Source organism: Hemibagrus wyckioides, linkage group LG29 (genome assembly GCF_019097595.1).
Source record: "Hemibagrus wyckioides isolate EC202008001 linkage group LG29, SWU_Hwy_1.0, whole genome shotgun sequence".
Classification (NCBI taxonomy): domain Eukaryota; kingdom Metazoa; phylum Chordata; class Actinopteri; order Siluriformes; family Bagridae; genus Hemibagrus; species Hemibagrus wyckioides.
In genome coordinates, this window is record NC_080738.1 from 3,547,337 (window position 1) to 3,568,286 (window position 20,950).

Genomic DNA, 20,950 nt, shown 5'->3' on the forward strand with positions numbered 1-20,950 from the left:
GTTCAGGTGTTTGGTGTGGACCCGAGTACAGGTGGAGTCTTCACATACGTCCAAACAGATCCAAACTAAAGAAAAAGGTTGATTTGTTCAAACTAAACCAGGTAATTAAACAAGGTAAAGCCAGTCATGGGAGCCTGTGTGTGGTCATACATATGGAACTGGTCAGTTACAGCAAGTGTGTTAATTTACAGGAACAGTGTGAAAAGATAGAGTTGTTTTTGTCGTCTTGTCTCAGAAGGTGGTAAGGGCTGGGCAATTTTATTCTTTCAAAATTACACTTAAGAAAATAATTTTATTAGCAATATAGATTTATAGTGTTTTATTTATTAGAATGGATTTTGGAAAATATAGATGTACAAAAAATAAGAATCTCTTTCTTAAATAAACAATGATTCTTTTAAATAAAGAGTATAAGAAAGGAAATGTAATAAAAATGCACTATTTGTTCCAAATGGCCCTGTTACTAGTTTATACTATTTAAAGAAAATCCAACTCGACTCTTTCCAGTATGGTCCAGTTCAGTATTTTGTTCCCAGTTAGATGGTGGGAATCAGCCGGGATTAAATTAGGAAGAAAATGTGAAAAATTGGAAGAAATAAAAGCATGACAGAGTGAATCTCTCCACAACACTGTGTCACAGAACAAAAGATGAGGAACTTGAACCTAAACAGGTACTTGAAGGTGAACAGAGTGTTTAATATTTACTTTTTATATTTTCTATTCATATTGATCCCATTTTGACAGCTTGATGTTTTTCTTCTTCTCATTTGTGAGAGTTCTGTTCAATGTCACTTTCAGAATAAACAGAGAAAAGAAAAAGTGTCTTTCACTGTTGTTTAGTTCAGAAATGTGTTTAGTTCTTAAATGCATGCAGTTATTAAGTACAGAGTTTTATATAAATTTTAGAGAAAACTTAATATATCATGATTCATCTATAAAAGATATAAAATGATTCATATCCTGATCCATAAGATTTTGTCCATATGGCCCAGCCCTCAGTGCAGACATGACGTGTTAGTGTAAAAAGTGAAACAATCTTCTGTAAAAGTACCAGAGGTTTGTTTAAAGAGGATTAGAGGAACTATTAACAAGCATTAATCCAAACAGTGCAGTTCAGTGTTACATTAAAATAACAAACCATGCAGTAATACATTTATAAATAAAAATACTCACTCAGCTTTTCTGGAGGCTTTGACCACTGGCAGCAGTCTCAGAAGACATTCCTCTGATGGATCATATTTACTCAAATCAAACACATCCAGCTCCTGTTCTGAGGTCAGTAACACAAACACCAGAGCTGACCACTGAGCAGGAGAGAGACTGGATCCACTGAGACAGCTGTAATATCCTGTGTTCAGGTAAGTCTGTACTTCCTGCACTAGAGAATGATCATTCAGTTCATTCAGACAGTGGAACAGATTGATGGATTTCTCTGGAGATGGATTCTCCCTGATCTTCTCCTTGATGTACTTCACTGTTTCCTGTTTGCTGTGAGAACTACTTCCTGTCTGTGGCATTAAGTCTCGTAAGAGAGTCTGATTGGACTCCAGTGAGAGACCCAGAAGGAAGCGGAGGAACAGGTCCAGGTGTCCATTCTGACTCTGTAAGGCCTTGTCCACTGCACTCCTGAGGAGATCAGACATGTTTGGATTTCTGAAGAAATTAAAAAGTCCAGTGCTTTGCTCCACAAGCACATTTGTCTTTCTAAATTTAAAGCAGAAAAACACGTATAAAGCAGCCAGAAACTCCTGAACACTCAGATGTACAAAGCTGAACACCTTCCCCAGGTGAAGTCCAAACTCCTCTCTGAAGATCTGGGTACACACTCCTGAGTACACTGACACTTCTCTGACATCAATGCCACACTCTCTCAGGTCTTCCTCATAGAAGATCAGGTTTCCTTTCTCCAGCTGCTGGAAAGCCAGTTTTCCCAGTGCCAGGATACTCTCTCTGGTCTGCTGAGGATCAGGGTCATGTTTCTGAAGGTACTTTTCATCCTTGTGTTTGATCTGAAAGATCAGGAAGTGTGTAAACATTTGAGTCAGAGTCTTGGGGATCTCTCCACTCTCTGCTTCACCCAACATTCTCTCTAGAACAGTGGCTGAGATCCAGCAGAAGACTGGGATGTGGCACATGATGTAGAGGCTTCTTGAAGACTTCATGTGTGTGATGATTTTATTGGCCAGGCGCTTATCACTGATCCTCTTCCTGAAGTACTCCTCTTTCTGAGGATCATTAAACCCTCGTACCTCTGTTACCTGGTCTACACACTCAGGAGGGATCTGATTGGCTGCTCCTGGTCGAGAGGTTATCCAGAGAAGAGCAGAGGGAAGCAGATTCCTCTTGATGAGGTTCGTCAGCAGAACATCCACTGAGGCTGACTCTGTCACATCACACAATCTCTCATTCTTCTGGAAATTTAGAGGAAGTCGACACTCATCCAGACCATCAAAGATCAACACCACTTTGTAGGAGTCACAGTTTATTGATTCTAGTTCTCTTATTTCTGGGGAAAAGTGATGAAGAAGATTCATCAGACTGAGATTTTTCTCCTTCATCAGATTCAGCTCTCTAAAGGGAAGTGGAAACATGAAGGTGATGTCCTGATTTGATTTTCCTTCAGTCCAGTCCAGAATGAACTTCTGCACAGAGACTGTTTTTCCAATTCCAGCAACTCCTTTAGTCAGCACAGTTCTGATGGACTTGTCCTTAAAGAGGTCATTACAGTTGATGGGTGTCTCCTGTGTTGCTGGTCTCCTGGACACTGTCTCAATCTGTCTCACCTCATGTTCATTATTGACGTCTCCACTCCAACCCTCTGTGATGTAGAGCTCTGTGTAGATCTCATTCAGAAGTGCTGATCTTCCATGCTGTGAGATTCCTTCATTAATTCTTTTAAACTTGTCTCTCAGGTTGGATTTCAGCTTTGTCTGACACACAGAGGGGAGTTCTAATAAACAGTAATAACATGTTTTAATGCAGAATCACTGAGCACTATATAAAATGTAAAATTCTTTCAAATGCTGCTGTTCATTCCTGATTCATCTACTAAATATTATTGAAGGAACAGGACCATTGTACAGAGTGACCACTAGCTGGACCATGAACAGAACAGAACAGCAGCAGATGTACATGATACTAAAATCAAAGTTCAAACTAAAAGTCTTCATATCTAAAACTATTTCCTCTCTCTAAAGTGAACCTGATGGAATAAAGCCATGGCTCAGAGCTCTTACTGTTCTGCAGTGTGTTAGCGAGATCTGTGTGCTTCATGTTCTTCAGGAAGTGCAGTGTGATCTTCAGAGCTCCCTCTCTGACACTGTGCAGATCCTCCTCATCCTCCACCTCCCTCTCAGTGCATGCTGGGTAATCTGGACTCAGGAGCTTCCTAAACCTCTTCAGCTCATTCTTTATCAGAGTGATGACTTTGTGTTCCAGCTCCTGGTCAGAAACACACAGGAACAGATCTAAATATTAGAATCTTACACAGTGAATGGTGCTTTGTTAATGATTTTGATTATGAAAATAATAAAAGTCTCTTCCTCTTGCCTTTAGTTACAACTGAAATTCTAATTATTCATTCAAGTGATTACCCATAATTCTACTGGACATCAAGAAATGACAAGGTATGACAACACACACATTACACACTATAAAACACACACACACACACACACACCTTGAATATGGAGTCCAGCTGATTTCTGCTGATGTTTGATTTCTTCTTCTGTGGTCTGTGAACAAATAAAACACATCATGTAATATGGACTATATGTATTCATAGCTGCAGAAATCACAGTAATAAATACAGAGACAGATATTTAACACTATCCTCTTAACACAATACACTGATTTCAGGATTTCATCACTGACACTAACATGTTTAGAAACAAATGATTGAATTAATGAATAAAATGATTTATATTGTCATTAATATCCCAGGTGTAAATGTTCTTCTGTAGCACCACAGACCCTCCAGCTCAGGGACTGCAGGCTGAACTGACCTCTTAAAGCAGTTGTCCTCACTGCCGGACCGAGAGCTGCAGCACTGCACAGTTTAGTGTTTTACTGCTTCAACACCTGATAAAGCTCATGAAGGGCTTCATAATGAGACCAGTGAGTTTGATCAGGTGGAACACTGCTGTAAATCACCTCACTATACTGACCTCACATCAGTAGAACTGTCTCTGAAGAAAATTGGTTCTCCCATTGACCGGTCACTCTTCATGGACACACAGCTGGGTTCTGGTGAGTCTGATCTCTTTCCCTCCATCATTCTAGAATTCCAACAGAAATATCAGCAATAATTAATCCTCTGCTGTCTCAGCACTGTTAAACACTGTGTTGATCATTAAACACCAATAATTCCATCTTTTTAATTCAGCTCCAGTCTGCACACTTCTTCAAACAGGAGACACGCCTCATACCTCAGGAATTACACTGAGGTCAGGAGTCCCAATCACAGAGAACTGACTCCGCTGGGTCTTAAAGCCTGTCGAGTTCACTGACTCAAAGCTATGCTGCTCTTCTGCTCCACATTACACAGTCCTTTTTACTCTTCTCTCACTGAATGATTTCTCTAAACTGTTCTTAGATCAGATCAGTGATCTATTCACTGCTATTAAACACCTTAAACCAAAGTTTAGTTCCTGTGTTAACTAGTGAGTGTTTAGAGATACAGATCTGTTCCCATGAGACGGTGTGTATTTATTGCTGGTGAATGTAAAAGTTACTGACCTCTCGTCTTTCTTTAAGTCCTGTTTTCCAGACACACTCATGTTGGAGGTCATGTCTCCTTCTCCAGATTACAGCAGGACACACGTTTACTTCACTCCAACATCGGTGTGTTAAATCAAACACTATACACACGATATCAAGTCATAAAACAACCTGTGTACATTAAAAACTTCAGTACAAACCAACAAAACTCCTTATATTAACTCTAAACGTCTTCATTTAGAGCGTTTATATATCAGAGCTTTAGCTTTTACTCCTGGAATATTTTATTTTCCTCTCGGAACAAAATGGAGCAGCTGAGTTTCACTTTCATCTAACGGTTTATTCTGCAGAGGGGGGAGGGGCAGGGACGCAGCCGCGCACGCGCACATATGCACACACACACACACACACACACACACGCTCTCTCTCTCTCTCTCTCTCTCTCTCTGTGGTTCTGGTTTGTTTATCAATGATGGATTGACTGCTGAAAATAAATCATTAAAAATAGGTGTATTTATGTCAGTCTGTAAGAGTGTAGTGGGAAAAGATTTTAGACACTCTCTACATTGTTCTATTAGTAACACTACTTCTCCTAGGGCTGATAATTCCCTGCTTGTTGAAATGGGGAGCAACTTATTCCCCAAACAGGAGAGCCAGCAAACACAGAACCTTCTCCTAACATTAGCATAGGATTCCCCTTTGATTATTTTTTCAAAACCAAATAATAACCTTCTAGGAACGTTCTCTAATGGTTATTTTTAGGTTTTATTTTCATGACCATTAGGGAGTTTTTGATAAAGGAACTCAGTATAAACAATAAATGGATGTGATTTGAGGTAAACATGCATTAATGACAGAGACATGTTAAAAATCTAAACATTCCCAGCTGAAGCTAATTTAAATGATTTAGATGTAAACACATACAGATCTCCAGCCAAATCAAGTGTGTGTACAATTAAAAGATTCATTATTTAATTTAATTCATCTGAACTACAATCAGTTACGTAGTTCCAGGGGCATTTCTAGGATTTGCAAACATCAGGGGCCGAGGCCAAAACATCAGGGGGCAATTAGGGACAGGGGGTAAGCAAGAATAACACGTTTTGTAAGGGCATTTTTATGTAATATTGTTTAATAATAAACACAAATTAACACAAATACTATGTAACTTTATAAAATTTCATTCAATCTTTTTTCTGAATCCTCCCATCATTTCAGTCCTGCTACTGAAAACAGAGTTCATTAATTCATTACATTTTCTCTCTCACAGGTATGCCATGCAATATTATAGATCCTTTATTATTTTAATTATTATTTTACAATAATCTATATTATACACCTCTTATTCCTCATTTATGCTGCCACTACTGTATGTATTATTCTTTCTTTCTTTTTTGCTTCTCTTCTCTTCTCTTCTCTTCTCTTCTCTTCTCTTCTCTTCTCTTCTCTTCTCTTCTCTTCTCTTCTCTTCTCTTCTCTTCTCTTCTCTTCTCTTCTCTTCTCTTCTCTTCTCTTCTCTTCCTGTTCTCTCATCTCTCATTCCCTCATCTCTCCTGCTGCTTGTATCTTGTCTACTTCATGCTCTTGGTGACTTTTCTATCCTATTTCTTTGAGGGTGGAATCATCAGAGAGTATCTCCGAGACTGGACTTGAGTAAAACGGTCAGTTACCATACTAGTATTTCTAGTGCTGAGAATTCCTTTATCAACAGACAGAACAGCTGAATGATGGAGTCTGTTCTGGTCCATTGTTCACCTAAGTCCTGTCTGTATTTTAACTTAAATACTGCATTAGTGGAATAATAGAAAGTCATGATGTTCAGACTGTAATGTCTTAGTGCTTTAACAGTTTATATTTCATTTAGATCTATCTTTAGGCTGATTTAATTTAAGGCTTTTGTACATATTGGGTATGGAATAATATTCTAAAGGGTCCTATATGTCAGGGGTTTATAGGTGTAGGACATTAAAGTATCGCGAGAGCAGTTCTAGCCCATATTCCAGCGCACACTCTCGCGGTATTTTGGCCTGTGTTTGTGTGTGTGTGTGTGTGTGTGTGTGTGGAGAGATGTCTGTCAAAATCGCGTACAGTAAACGGCAACAGCGCTCAACTAAACCGAACAACATTTACTTAATTCCTCTACACTCCGGGGGCAAAAAGCCCCGAATGAATAGCCCCAGCGACGCCCCTGGGCCTAAACAAGATCTGGCAATGTCACGCTAACCATCTTTAATCTATTTATTTTAACTTTCCAGGTTACAGCTTCTGTCCTGAATACAATCTCTTTGTACGGTAGAAAACAGCACATAAGGCAGTATTTCAGTACATCGCTAAAATAAAGGATACAAACGCCCTTTTCTCTTTACTTACCCTGCCAGGGCGCGTTGGTGCGAAGAGGAAGTGGGTTGCCAGTTACATCAAAACTCCCGTAAAGCAAAGTCTGCTTTAAACTCTCCCACAGGAAGGAATGCACAGGCGGGCAACAAATTGCAGTTGAAAAAGGACTTGTGCCCACATACAGCAACTAAAAAAAAGAAAAGGAGATCATTCTTTTTTAAAGAATTTATTCATGTGACTTTTGGTAACATAAGAAACTGCTGTAGTTGACTAAACTTGGAGGTATGGCAATAAAGAGGACACGTGATGCGTGTCAAAAAAATAAAATCACAGTTTCTCCTTCGTCTCGTGTGATATTCAGTTACACACTGTTGAATTTATACAAAAAAAAAAATTTATAAACCTCCCTCTAAAATGGTGTTCTTGTCAATTGCATGAAAACAGAAGCACAAAGAACAATGCAGTGTCTGCACTGATACTGACAGTGACACAACCATGGCCATCCACAGTTTAAGAAAGCATTACTTTTTTGTAATTTTTGCCTCTTGTGGCAAGCCTTTAGTTTATATCTGCAAACTGCTGATCTTCATTCCATCATTTTATTCATTCCATCATCACTTTTCCTCACTCTCAGCCTTCACTGGATCATCTCCCATGTTTCACCCGTTTCCCTAGCTAATTATCCTTCCAATTAGTCTTTCTAGCCATTTCACAATGAGCTTATCAATTAACGACGTGTATTTATTTATCCATCCATTTTCCTGGTCTTTTCCTCCATCTCTAAAAAAGTAGCTTGTTTTTTGTTCCCTTGTCAAGTTTATATATTCTCCCGGCATTATTATCATAAAGATTAAACATTTCTCTCTCCTTTTTAAAAAAAAAAATACAAACCAAATAAAAACACATTACTAGATTTTATTACTAGATCCTGAATAATACGTAACTGGCAACCTGAACAGTCTCCATACTTTCACTTTCGAGAATTGAGTGCGTCAGTCTCTTTCAATGGCTGAATCTGAAATATCTTCCTACCCTATATGCAAGTGCCCTAAATAGTGCAGTAAATGGTTTCCATATATACAGTGTGTAGTGCACTTTAAACACCATGGTGGTGTAATTGGAACACGGCCATTGCCGTGTGCAGTGTTTGTCTGCTAGTGTGACGATGTACACTTGGGGGTGGGGGGAGAGGATGTCCGGTGTTCTAACAGTTTATCCTACATTATCAGATTTTCCTACCGGAGCGCAAAATGATAGTTAGAACCATCGGTTTTTCCTACTTTATCAGAAAATCCTAGCCATATAAACGGGGAGTTTTGAACTGAAGTGCACTACATAAAGAAATCCTACCCCACGTCAGGGTAGCACAGTTTTATGGGGTGAAGTGACAGTGGTGGACCGTCAGGGTCAGTAAGTCCTTCTCTGCTGGACTAAACAGCAGTGATCTGAATCACTGACTTGCATTTTAATATATTTAATATATTTTTCCATGAATGTGTATTAAATTATTCCCAATAGTCTATTCTCTACATTTCATAGCGTTTCTCTCGGTTGTGCTGCTTCCAGTAGTGTATATTTATGATAAGAGTATTTATCCAATCATATTTCAGCTAGTGGATGACATCATGTGCTGCCAGGGTGAAAGAAATCTGCCTTAAGGCCTTCAGAATCAATAGTGCAGGCGCTATTAAAATAGCTTAAAATAAGTGTTAATGAAATTGTTACCTTAACCAATCAGATTTCGAGTTGGCGTCACTGGGGCCATCCAGCAGGCATACAATTACATCAGCAATTTCCCGTCTTTTGATTGGATAGTTGGAGTAGTCAGAGGCAGCGACCCGCCCATAAACATTGTTTCTATATTCACTGCGTCTCATTTCGGATGCTCTGGAGATTGCAGTTTGCTGCATAATTCATCTAGAATGTCTTTTTTGAAAAAAGTAACTGTAATAAAATGGACTATTCCTTTTGAGGTGTGAAATACTGTAGACTAATTTCTTTTTTACTTTGTTATTTAATGGGTGATTAGTATCTATTGCCGTGGCGTCCAGGGGCGATTCTAGAATTTTTATTTGAGGGTATAATAGTAATAAATAAATAAATAAACAAATAAATAAATAAAATAATGGTTTGACTAACTGGGTAGGATGGTAAACGTATTGCATTTCACTGTATTGCATAGATGTGTATAACATTTGAGTATTAAACAAGCCAAATATGAGTCTTCCTGATTTCACACTCACACACAGACACACAGACACACACACACACACACACATCCTCTGATCCTCACTCTGTGATGCCACGGTCTGCAGATTGAAGAACACAATGAAAGTCGGGGAAGAGCCGAAGTCTGCTGCTGTTTCCATATGAAGTTTAAAGGGGACTGAGGAGATCACCAATTTGTGTAGAGTTTATGGAGAATCGCAGAATTTTAGGAGGGCTGAGTAGAAAATGGCCTAGCGACGCTCATGGTGGCGTAATGATGGTATAGAGGTGGATTAATTCAGGAAGGACACCAGTGAAGGCCTAGGTGTGAAATGCATGGCTCCCCACTGTGAAGTGAGAATAGAGACCGAATAAATGAACCAAAAGTTATTTTGTGGTGGAACTGGACAAACTGACCACACAAAAGTACAACTGGTACCCAAATATTTAGTTGTAGATTAACCAAAAAGAAAAAGAAAACGTGTTTCACAAACACTTTGTACAAATGAAATCAGTCAAATCAAACTGATCCTTAGGATCAAAATATGCACAGTGAAAGTGTGTCCATCAGTCACACTGCCCATCGGTCACACTGTCCATCAGTCACACTGCCCATCAGTCACACTGCCCATCAGTCACACTGCACTGGTCACACTGCACCGGTCACACTGCACCTACAAGTATAAAAAAGTAATAAATTAGCAATATGAGAGAATCTATTGCAGACAGGAAAAAATCTAAATATTTGTACAGTTTGTCCAAATACATGTGCATAACAATTTACACTTAACTGCAATTGTTAGTGTGTGCTTTTATGTGTACATGTGTGTAACACTGTAACCCTTGATAAGTAATCCAACTTTACATAGATTTTGTTGTATGTATTTAATGCAAAGATTTACCATTTTAATTAGGCTTTTGTCAGCATCACCTTCCAACATGACACAGTAGTCCGTTGCCTTGCCTAAACAAACACAAGTTCCCATAAGCTTTTTGTGCTTCTATCATGAAATATGCGTGACTGAGGTAAAACCATGTGGGAGATAATTTTGTAAATGAGGATATATGTATGAGGTGTGTGTTTGATGTAGTGTGAAATAATCGGGGGACAGCAGGAGTGAGTTCTCAGGTAAGGTTTATTCGTTAGGTTGTTTGAGCTTAAGAACAATATAAGGTTTAACACGGCATGTTGGCCTGTCACGGGCCTTGCACACAGGCTGCAAGGGCTTTGAAGAACAAATAGTTGTATCAATGATGTCAGTCTGGCAGGCCTTCTCTGCGGTATCAGGCTTTCCAAACTTGGACCAATCAATGGCAGAGACGTACCCTAGATTATTATGGTCAATCTTCGCTCCACTGGTACCTTGAGCGGCAGTGATCTCATCATGAAGTAAACGCAGCGCGTGTTGGATGGCAATGGTGGTACCAGGCGAAATATCTAGAGAACATACGTAGAAGACAGCGGATAAATCAGAAAAGCCGTGAAGTGTAGAGTGTAATAAAAGAAAGGGTGTTGGCCCCTGAAGGACTGAGAACTTACTCATGCTGTCTCCTGAAGAAGAATGAGGTGTTGGCGAGAGTGAGGCCGAAGACAATCCCACTGGTGGGGGTGGAAACGCCCAATTTTTAATATAATGATTTAGGGAAGTTTAATTATAATGGTATTTGAAAAGTTGTAAATTCAAAGATAACGGTGTAAAAAAGAATCTAAAAGGTCTAAAAAAGAAAGATGGGTGGGATTGTCTAGGCAAAGAACCAGTGACGTGATGCATTGGGAAGATAAGGGAAATGTATATAAAGGCTGTAGTTGGAGTTCCCCGAGAAGAGGTTGTTGGGACGTTCATGCGTGAGCATCTCAATTCTCTCAATTCTGTCAGCGCTGATTACAAAATAAAATCTCTTATCTGTATTCATCTACTCTGCTTGATTGGCTTATTTAGTTTTGAGGCCTTACTAACTATGAGTCTCACTTAGACTGAGCTGTCGGGTCAGTGTGGAGCTGGAGTCAGATTTTAGTAGTGAGTACAGTAGAATTTTTATTCCACATTGTTTTGGTGACCCCGACGTGATATCAAAGAAAACGAGATTGGCACAGAGAGAACAACAGAGCCCCAGACCTGGGACCTGAGGCTGCGGCCGCCGCCCACGGACCAGACACGGGTACCAACTAGGACAGAGGTAAGGCAGAAGCCTGTTTAACCGAATTTCTGCATTAGTTGTGTGTGGTCTCGGGAGGCGGAGGCGCTCGGCCCAGGGTCGGATCAGCTCTGCTCCAACCTTTTGAGGCAGAGAGGCAGAGTGAGTGTGAGTTAAAACCACATAGAGTAACATGATAAATTGCATGTTTTGTATTGAAAAGATTAGATGATGTCAGATGTATGAATGTGTAAAGGCCTGTATGATCGAAAGTCCTGGTGGGTTCCAGGTGGTATCAGAGAAATTCCTGTGAAAAAGACCTTATTTGGACGCAAACGGAGCGTTTAGTAGCAGAATAGTAAGTTCTGTGAACGTGAACACTGTCACTGGAAAAAGAAAAATAAGTGTCAAGTAGCAGGTGATAAGAGAGAAAAATAAAATTTCTGGATCCGGGTAGTAGTGAAAGGAAATAAGAGAGGAAAAGAGAAATATAGTGAAAATTCCCGGATCTAGGTGTAAGAGAAATAAGAGATAAAGAGAATATAAAGAGAAAAAGCGCTGAATAGAAAAATTCTGGATCCAGGCGGTAGGAAAATAAAGAAAAAAACAAAGAATAAGGAGAGAGGCCTGCTGTCGGCCTTTGTCTGTTGTCTGTCCTGATTGTATTGCTTGCAGTGTGTGGGTGTGTTGAGTGCGAGGGGCTGTGTGAGTGTGAGTGCATGAGGAAAATAAATGGTGATTAGATGTGCGCATTGTAAATAGCACTGTATTAACCTTTTGTTTATTAACACTATTACCGTGAGAGTATAGGAAAACCAGTGTGTACATGCATGCACATTGATATGGAGTGTGATATATGAAACAGGTGGGGATGATAGGGCTGAAGTTGAAAAGGAACTGCAACAGAGTGGGAAAATAAGGCAGAAATCTTTGTGAGAGTAAAGGAATCACCGTGCATGGATGTAATCATACTAAGGTTTGATATATATGTTTTGGAGGTACACTACGTGAGAAATGAAGGAAAAGTAAGGGTAGTGATGGTGTGGACTAGAATAGTCTTTAGAATAAATCTTATAGTGAAGCGGGCAACCACATACCGTAAGTAAGGACCAAGTGCCAAGTGTGAGCTAATGGTTCATCTCAATTTGTTATGCACTCATTGAATTGGATGAATACGTGTATCGGTCACAAGTATAATTGTTCCACCCTCTACTGACGTGAAAGTGTGGTTTGACATCCATGGGGTCCAGGTGAAGATGTAGCATACTGTAGGAAACAACTGCTCCCGAATGGTGGAAGTGTTTGTATCCGCCTACACGGGACGACACCGTGTGAGTGCTTACTTTACCGTTCCGGAGGAACTAAGTGAGGAAGTTCCCAATATTATCACAGAAAGAGCAAAAACTCGCGGATTAAAAAAAAAGTCTTAGCAGTCCACTACCATTCAAGCGAGTTGGCTATAGGTTTCCAAATAGGTTTGAAAGGGAGTTCGCGGAGGCAGCACTAGAGTTGTTGAGAAAGGAAGCTGGGAAACTCCTGGTTAGGGTCAATTTAATGTGGCCTATGACCCCAAGAGGTCCTCAATACACGGAAGTTTGGGTTAGCTTGTGGAAGTTGGGGCAGGATCGTAGGTTGTGGAAGTGTTTCATTGCAGGAAGTTTAACAGTAGATCCTCAGGTGATGATGAAGAATTAAAAAGAACAAGTGTGTGTGTGTGTGTGGAAAAAGATTGAGTGCTTTCTGAAGTAGTGGAGAGGTGTGTGTGTGTGTGTGTGCGGGGGCATTGTGCCAAGAAAGAGTGAGTAAGAGCGGAGACATCCCCCTAGAAGGAGGAATTTCATACAGAATAAGTGAGGGAAAAGAGTTGTACATATGAATAGGCTGAGGAGTTCAACGGCTAGAGACACGGTTTGTGGACTTGGAACGAAATCAAAAGCGGCTGAAAGCAGGCTTAGTGAGGGATGGATATTGTGTGATCAGCAAAAGAGAATACTTAGGAAAAATCCACCTAAAACTTGGGTCTGCATACTATTGGGCCACTCTTTTACTTCCATTACTTTTTGAATTGTAAAAAATGTGACCCAGATAATACAACATTACCCTTACTGAAGTATTGAGCTATTATATTGATACCATATACTGCATGCGCACTACTGTTTTCTTCAGCTGTATGGCCTTTCGCCAAGACTTGGAGATAGAAACAAGGGGAGTACGCACACACTTTTGGGATGAGCGGACATATAAAGATAGGGAAGGAGTAGAGCACTGGCAGCCAGAAGATTTGATTAGAGATAAATTGTGGGCCCTGACAAAGTTTGACGGACTGTACACCTTACAAAGAACGTTCCCTGACGTAGATTGGTACGAAGCCTTGAGGAAGATTTGGCGTCCCAAGTTGTTGAGTCCTATATTGAGAGCACTAGTTGACACTCCTGAGCCCAGCAGTGTAGATATCCCAATATTTGATTTCATCAGTGACCCATATAAGGAAGACGACGAACCCCTGGCAGAGTTATTCCAGCCCAGACCAGGCCAGTACAATTATTGTTCGGGATTGACAGCAACTGTGACAGTAGAACCGCGACTCGTACATTGGGAAAGAGGTTTTGCAACGTCAGTGCTGATTGATAAGATCAATGCGCTCGGTGAGAAGATAAGAAAGAATCCAGTAAGGCCGAGCTTGACAGTGAAACGAATCAGCGTCGCACTGACGTGGTCAGAAGGCAACAGGAATCCAGGAGAGAGAAGTAGCGCATACAGGGCACAACAGGGGTGCATCATGAGTGAAGGGAGAAGACAGCCTACACCAGTTGACATTATAATAGCGCAACACAAACCTAACGAGAAGTATGTCAGGAAGTGTATGAGAAAATGGCATGACAGGACTCAGGGGACATGGCAGTGGCCAGTGGAAGGAACATTTGATGAAAAGGCCTGCTCAGAGGTGAGAGAAATTCTGAGACACTGGAAGCCAAGCAAAGATGATGATAAATCCAGAGGAAAGAAGTATAGGCGGTTAGAGATTCTGGAATGGTTCATGAGAGAAGGAAAGAAGGTCAGAGAAGCAGAAGAAGCGGTGAAGCGAGTGATAAAGAAGGAAGAAGAGCGGAGTAGAGAGGAGAGAGAAATAGAAAGACCACCGCCAATCTACTGTCCACCACCCAACTACAACGAGCCAGTGGTGGGCAGGGAACAAGTGGGAGTGTATCCAACCTTAACGGACTGCTATGCCGACTGGACAGGATGGGAAGACGTGGAGATATCAGTTGAAAACCCAATTAAAGGAAAAATTAGAAGGAGCAAAGAGACAGGGGGAAGTCACAGTGAAAATGAGGAAGAAGGGGAGGCAGAGGAGATACTGCAAAGAGCAAAGAAAGAGAGTGAAGAGTATTTGCAAAAGGGAAAGGAGTTCACACACTCAACACCAGTGGGGGACAGTGCCGAGAGATATATCTCAACGTGTGCGAGTGGGCCTACAGCGCCCCCTACGCTCCCGGAAGAATGGGAAAGAGATGAACCAATGAGTGAGGAACAGGGTGCGTATAATCAATCCCGGACAGAAAAGACAACAGGGCCACCGGAAAAACAACCATGTGCTGAATACTGGCAAGAAGATCCAGAGAGACAGGTTAGAGGAGTACTGTACATAGAGCCAAGGGAAGATGCAATAAAGAGACAGAGGGACACCAAAGAGCAGAAAGTGAAGGATAGTGTTCGTGATTTTGCGCAGCAGCTGGAAGATTTAGAAGAGCGCTTACAAAATTCAGTTACAGCGTTGGAAGAGCAGTTGGAACGGGAGCGCACGCGACCAAGAACCTTAAGAGACAAGAAGTCACTAAAAGCACCACAGAGATATGGGTTTGATGGTGAGGAAGAGGTTCGAATGAATCCCCTGGTGACAAAGGAAGAGATGTGCAATATGTTCCATGGACATTTATGGATATGGTAGGATTAAGCTCACAGCTACCGGAGATGTGTAATGGAGGGCAGAGGTGGATTACAAAGTTTGAAGAAAAGACAGCAGGACATACCTTGTCGATAGGAGATGTGAAAGCCATATTAGCTCAAACAATAGGGAAAGCAAAAACAGCTGAAATACTGGATGAAGCTGGACTAAAAGGAGCAATGGATCTACCAGGCTGGGATGCTATAGCACTGGGGACATGGAGAAACAGGTTGTGGAATGAAATAAGGAAAACCTACCCCACGAAAATGGACCCAGGACAACTGGAACACATGATTCTGAAGGAAGAAGAAAATGTAGTAAAATTCATCCATGATTATCAGAATAAATGGAAGGAAGAGACGGGTGGAACATGGGACGAGACGGACACAAGTAAAGGACTGTTTAAATTAATGCTGAAGAAATGTCTACCAGAACCAGTCCAAACCTCGTTGGATGAGGTGGTTGGTCTAAACTCCATGCCATGGGATACCTACAAAGCACATGTGATACATTATGTGGAACAATACAGAAAGAAACAAAAGGACGAGAAAACAGCCTCAGAGGCCCTACTGACACAGTTATATAAAACACAGCTTGGTGAGTTGACAAGAGCTAGACAGAAAGAAAAGGAGAGAGAGAAAGCAGGAAAAATACAAGCCGCAGTGGTTATCCCAGCAGGCCAAGAACCTGTACAGAATAACCAAATGCTGCCGCAACAAGGACAAACACCACAGCAACCGCAAATGATGCCACAACCGCAGGTGGCAGCACCAAACTCACAGCATCCACAAAATAGTCAGGTGTACCCAATGACTCAACCCATTAATGTCCACATTGGCGGTGCACAAGGAAGATTTAGAGGACGCCCAATGAGAGGTCGGTGGCAAGGGAGAAGGCAGCCATGGGAACGATTTGGATCACCACCGCAGGGATATACGCCGCAGAGCCCTAGAGGGCCCCAAGGACTGAGTTATGCGCAGGCACCCCCCAATCCTCAGTACCAACAGCCTCAACAACCACTAGAGTGCTGGGGCTGCGGAGGGACTGGACACATGAGAAGAGACTGCCCACATATGTATCAGCCCCAGATAGGCCCGGGACTGGGGCCCGCACCAAATTGGAGTTGAAGCGGCCCTGAGAAGCCAGAGGGGGAGAATATGCAGTATGCTACTACACTGTATCCGCAACAGGAACCAACTGTCATGGTAACACTCAATAATGAGCGTCCTTTTCCATTCATGATCGACACAGGTGCCACATATTCATGTATAGGGCGCGAAGGCTCGAATCTCCCTCTCGCTCGGAAGACCATCAAAACAACAGGCTTCTCAGGGATCTCGCAGATCTTGCATTTCACAGAGCCTCAGATACTAACATTAGAAGACACCACCATTGTGGCACCACTTTTGTATTCACCCTCTACACCAGTCAATTTATTGGGACGAGATCTTTTGTGTAAATTTAAGGCTAGAATTCAGTGCAGCCCTACAGGCCTCTGGGTAACATTCCCAGACAGAACCACAGCAGAACAATATCTCATGGCTGGGACGCAGGCAGACACAGAGTGTAGCACGGTGTATTGGCTACAGAACGACAATCCCTCATTATCAGAGTTGCAGGCCATCTATATACAGTGGAAGCCATGGATACAGGCTATGCGGCCGGACTACACCGAACCTAAAAGCCCATTGCACTGTACTATGTGTTTCGATCCTGACAGCTCCAATGAAGAATATGCAACACTATGGTCAGACATGATGGAAGGAAAACTGTTTGACGTGGTGACAACAGACATCTTCGTGGGCCCTCAAGGAGTGGCAGCGGCAGTTCAGTTACCCAATAACTTGGAGAGCTGGTACCAGATTACAAACTCAATACCACACATCACACTGGTGGTAGCAGGAGGCTATGAATCGAAAGACCTGGGACCAATGCTCAAAGAAACTAGCCAGGTGCTGGAATGGAAGCCAACCATCAATCAGTACATGCACACCTCACCGGATGGAAAATTTATGCGCATTTCCCAAAAAGGCACAGACACTTTAAGAGCCACACAAACCTTGATAGGAAAGAAAATGTCACCTATTTATCAGTTACCACTTTCAGATGACAAAGACATCGCACCAGATAAACAATCGGACACAGAAACTGAAGAGCTGTTAGCCTCAATCCCAAGTGTGCTCTGGACTCAGCACTCTACAGACGTAGGACTCAAAGTCAGCAGGACAGGTTTTGATAAAACTTAAACCTAATGTCAGGTACCCGTATCAGAAACAATATCCACTAACACCACAGGCTCAGGCAGGGATAGGACCCACACTCGAGGGGTTATTGGAGGCAGGGGTTCTAATATCAACACATAGCCGCTGCAACACTCCAATATTCCCAGTTAGAAAACCAAACTCAGATAAGTGGCGACTTGTGCATAATTTACGTGCTATTAACCATATAGTTGAGGCAGAAGTGCCCATAGTCCCAGATCCACATACGTTACTCTCCAACATCCCAGGCAATACTAAGTGGTACACGGTCATTGATTTGTGTTCAGCATTTTTCAGTATTCCACTGCATCCAGATTCACAACATTTGTTTGCGTTCACGTATAACGGCCAACAGTACACATACACGAGATTGCCCCGTTGCAGCTTTCAAAATGCTGAAGGAGGATCTTTGTACAGCACCAGCGCTAGCGAGTCCTGATTACGGTAAGCCATTCTTCCTGTATGTATCAGAAAAGCGAGGCTTTGCTAATGCCGTGTTAACTCAGCAACAGGGACCGGGTAAGCAGCCTGTTGCTTACTTTAGCTGCAGGCTAGACAACATTGAGAGTGGTATGCCGCCGTGTTACCGTGGATTAGCAGCAGCAGCCTTTGCGTATCAAAAGGCGTCAACCATTACAATGGGCCATCCTACTATATTGTACACTACACATGCGTTACACGCCCTGCTTACCAGTCCGACATTTGTGATAACTCATGCACGGAAGACAGGTTATGACGTAATTCTCTCTTCACCAGAATTGACTATTCAAAGATGCCAGACAGTTAATCCAGCTGATAGAGTGATGACCCCATTGGATGGTGAACCGCACGATTGTCAGCAAGTTTCAACCACATACTCTAAAGCGCGTCAAGACCTTGAAAATCAACCTTTGCCACATTCGGATGTAACCTTTTTTGTTGACGGTTCATGCTTTAGAGGCCCAGACGGGAACTTGGCGGGTTACGCCATAGTAGCGCCCAGTAACGATTTGACCAGCTTTGTTACTGTTCAGTCTACGGCTGTTTCTCAACCATGTTCCGCACAATTGGCTGAGTTAAAAGCGCTCGCCGCAGCTTGTAAGCTAGCTGCAGGGAAATCTTGTACTATTTTCACGGATTCGCAGTATGCTTATGGTGTGTGTCATTACTTCGGCCCTACATGGGCCCAGAGAGGGTTATTGAGAGCAGATGGCTCTCCTGTGACGCATGGAATGGCCATAACTGATTTGTTACATGCTATTACTCTGCCAGCTAAACTAGCTATCGTCAAATGTTTAGCGCATAAAACAGATGGCTCTTTTGTTACCAGTGGAAACACTGCAGCAGATGAGGCAGCAAAATCAGCAGCTTTAGGACATACCAACATTATGCTTGTGACCGACTCTGAAGGCGATGACTACCCAGAAACGGACTTAACCTCCTTAGCCGCAGCGCAAAATTCGGCCTCAGTGTATGAGATATCTAAGTGGATAAAAAGGGGGGCGGTTAAGAATGCACGAACAGGCGTATGGCGTGGTCCTCAGGGACATTTTGTGGCTCCTCTCTCAGTTCTCACATCGTTGATTAATGATGCGCATGGCTTGAGCCATTGCGCAAGGGGGGAAGTGATCAAACGGATTCAAAGAGCATGGTGGTCTCCGTATTTAGCTCAGATGGTTGATCACAGGTTAGCACATTGTGAAATATGCGCAGAATACAACAACAGGAAAAGTTTTACTGCCCCAGTAGGTCACATACCAGAGCCAGACGGACCATTCAGGCATCTGATCATTGACTTCATGGATATGGCTGAGGTGAAGGAGAAGAAAAGGTATGTTTTGGTGGTGGAGGATAGGTTTAGTAGATGGGTGGAGGCGCACCCAACAGCTAAAGCAGATGCAGATTCAGTGGCTAAATTATTGTGTCGCGAGGTGATTCCAAGGTTTGGTATTCCTGATAAGATCAGCTCAGACAGTGGTACTCACTTTGTGAACAATGTGATTCGAAGAGTGTTCCAGTATTTAAGAATACGACACAGATTGAGCTGTGTCTATCACCCACAGTCGCAGGGAATGGTGGAAAGGGCCAATGGAACATTAAAAGCGAAGCTGGCAAAAATTTGTGAAGCTGGAAAAATGAATTGGGTGCAAGCTTTGCCATTAGCACTGATGAGCATGAGAATGCAAACTAACCGAATGACGCATCTAACCCCGCATGAAATGCTTACAGGACCCTAACCTATGCCTGTGCCTTATCTACGAGGGCCCTATAAGGGCCCTTCGCTGGAGCAGCTTGAAAGTGAGCTTGGCAACTATGTGAAGCACTTAACTGAAATACACCGAGCTATATTCCAACAGGTGAAAGGTGCTACGGAGAGAAGGACAAGCGAAATTGACGAGGAGCTGAGGACTGTGAAACCAGGAGACTGGGTGTATGTCAAGGTCTTCAAGAGAAGATGGAATGAGCCCAGACGAGTTGGACCACTAAAAGTTGTCTTAGCTACTCCAACAGCCGTAAAGGTCGAAGGTAAGACTGCTTGGTTTAATCTAAATCACTGTTGCAGAGCACCAGATCCAGGGGCTGGAGCGAGACGTGAAAGAGCGCAGGAGCAGGATCCACTGATAAGGGAATTCGAGACGCGAAGGCGTGATCCAGCTGTTCCCGCCTCACAACCCCCTTCGGTACAAGCGCCCCACCCGCAGAGCCAGGAGTATCAACCGTGGGAGAGTCCAGCAGAACAAGAAGAAGACGACCCAAGGGAAGGGCCTTCACAACAAGATGTGGGAGATACAGGACCTGCCTATAGAACTAGAGCCCATGCACGGCGAGAACAGTGAAAGAGAAGAGAGAGAGAGGAACAATGAGCAAGAAATAAATGAAGAGGAAGGAAACGGTGATCGAATCAACAGAACGGACTGGGGCTTATTGGTACTTGTAATAATAGCACTGCTGTGTATAGGACTATGGACATACACACTTATACGAGTCTTTGGTGATGATGAACAAATGAATGATGAAACTAGGGGAATACATTATATTGAGCAATCGCCAACAACACTGCCCAGAGTATGCAGATACACTGCACAGGCAATGAGCCTCATGAGTAGACTAGACCAGGAGTTGTGGACAAACAACTTGTTTTACCAATGGCTAAGTTACACAGCACACGAAGCAGGAAACACCTCGTGCATAGTGTGCCATGACAGGACATCGCGAGCTCCCAGAGTTTTTCCGACGAGAGGACCAGAAGGTTGTAACAGCACCAAGCACAACCTACGCCACCTATGCCCATTCGTTTGTCTTATGCATTCTATCTCATGTGCTTACGGCCCAACCAGGTTGAAGAAGTTGAATAGCACCTGTG

General features: G+C 42.4%; 1 protein-coding gene and 1 pseudogene across 1 annotated transcript in view; both read right to left on the reverse strand.

Moving 5' to 3' along the window:
* The window catches only part of LOC131349002 (NLR family CARD domain-containing protein 3-like), a 6,433-nt gene extending 409 nt beyond the window's left edge, over positions 1 to 6,024 (reverse strand). Inside the window, exons 1-5 of the mRNA XM_058384302.1 lie at positions 4,738 to 6,024; positions 4,167 to 4,277; positions 3,680 to 3,734; positions 3,237 to 3,441; positions 1 to 2,950 (exon numbers count right to left, since the gene is read on the reverse strand). The exon at positions 1 to 2,950 is cut by the window's left edge and continues 409 nt beyond it. Of these exons, the coding sequence (XP_058240285.1) occupies positions 1,170 to 2,950; positions 3,237 to 3,441; positions 3,680 to 3,734; positions 4,167 to 4,277; positions 4,738 to 4,790 (2,205 nt within the window). The 5' untranslated portion in view covers positions 4,791 to 6,024 and the 3' untranslated portion in view covers positions 1 to 1,169. The remainder of the gene's footprint in view (positions 2,951 to 3,236; positions 3,442 to 3,679; positions 3,735 to 4,166; positions 4,278 to 4,737) is intronic.
* Positions 1 to 20,950, reverse strand: part of LOC131348986 (NACHT, LRR and PYD domains-containing protein 3-like) — a 333,823-nt pseudogene that overhangs the window by 14,379 nt on the left and 298,494 nt on the right.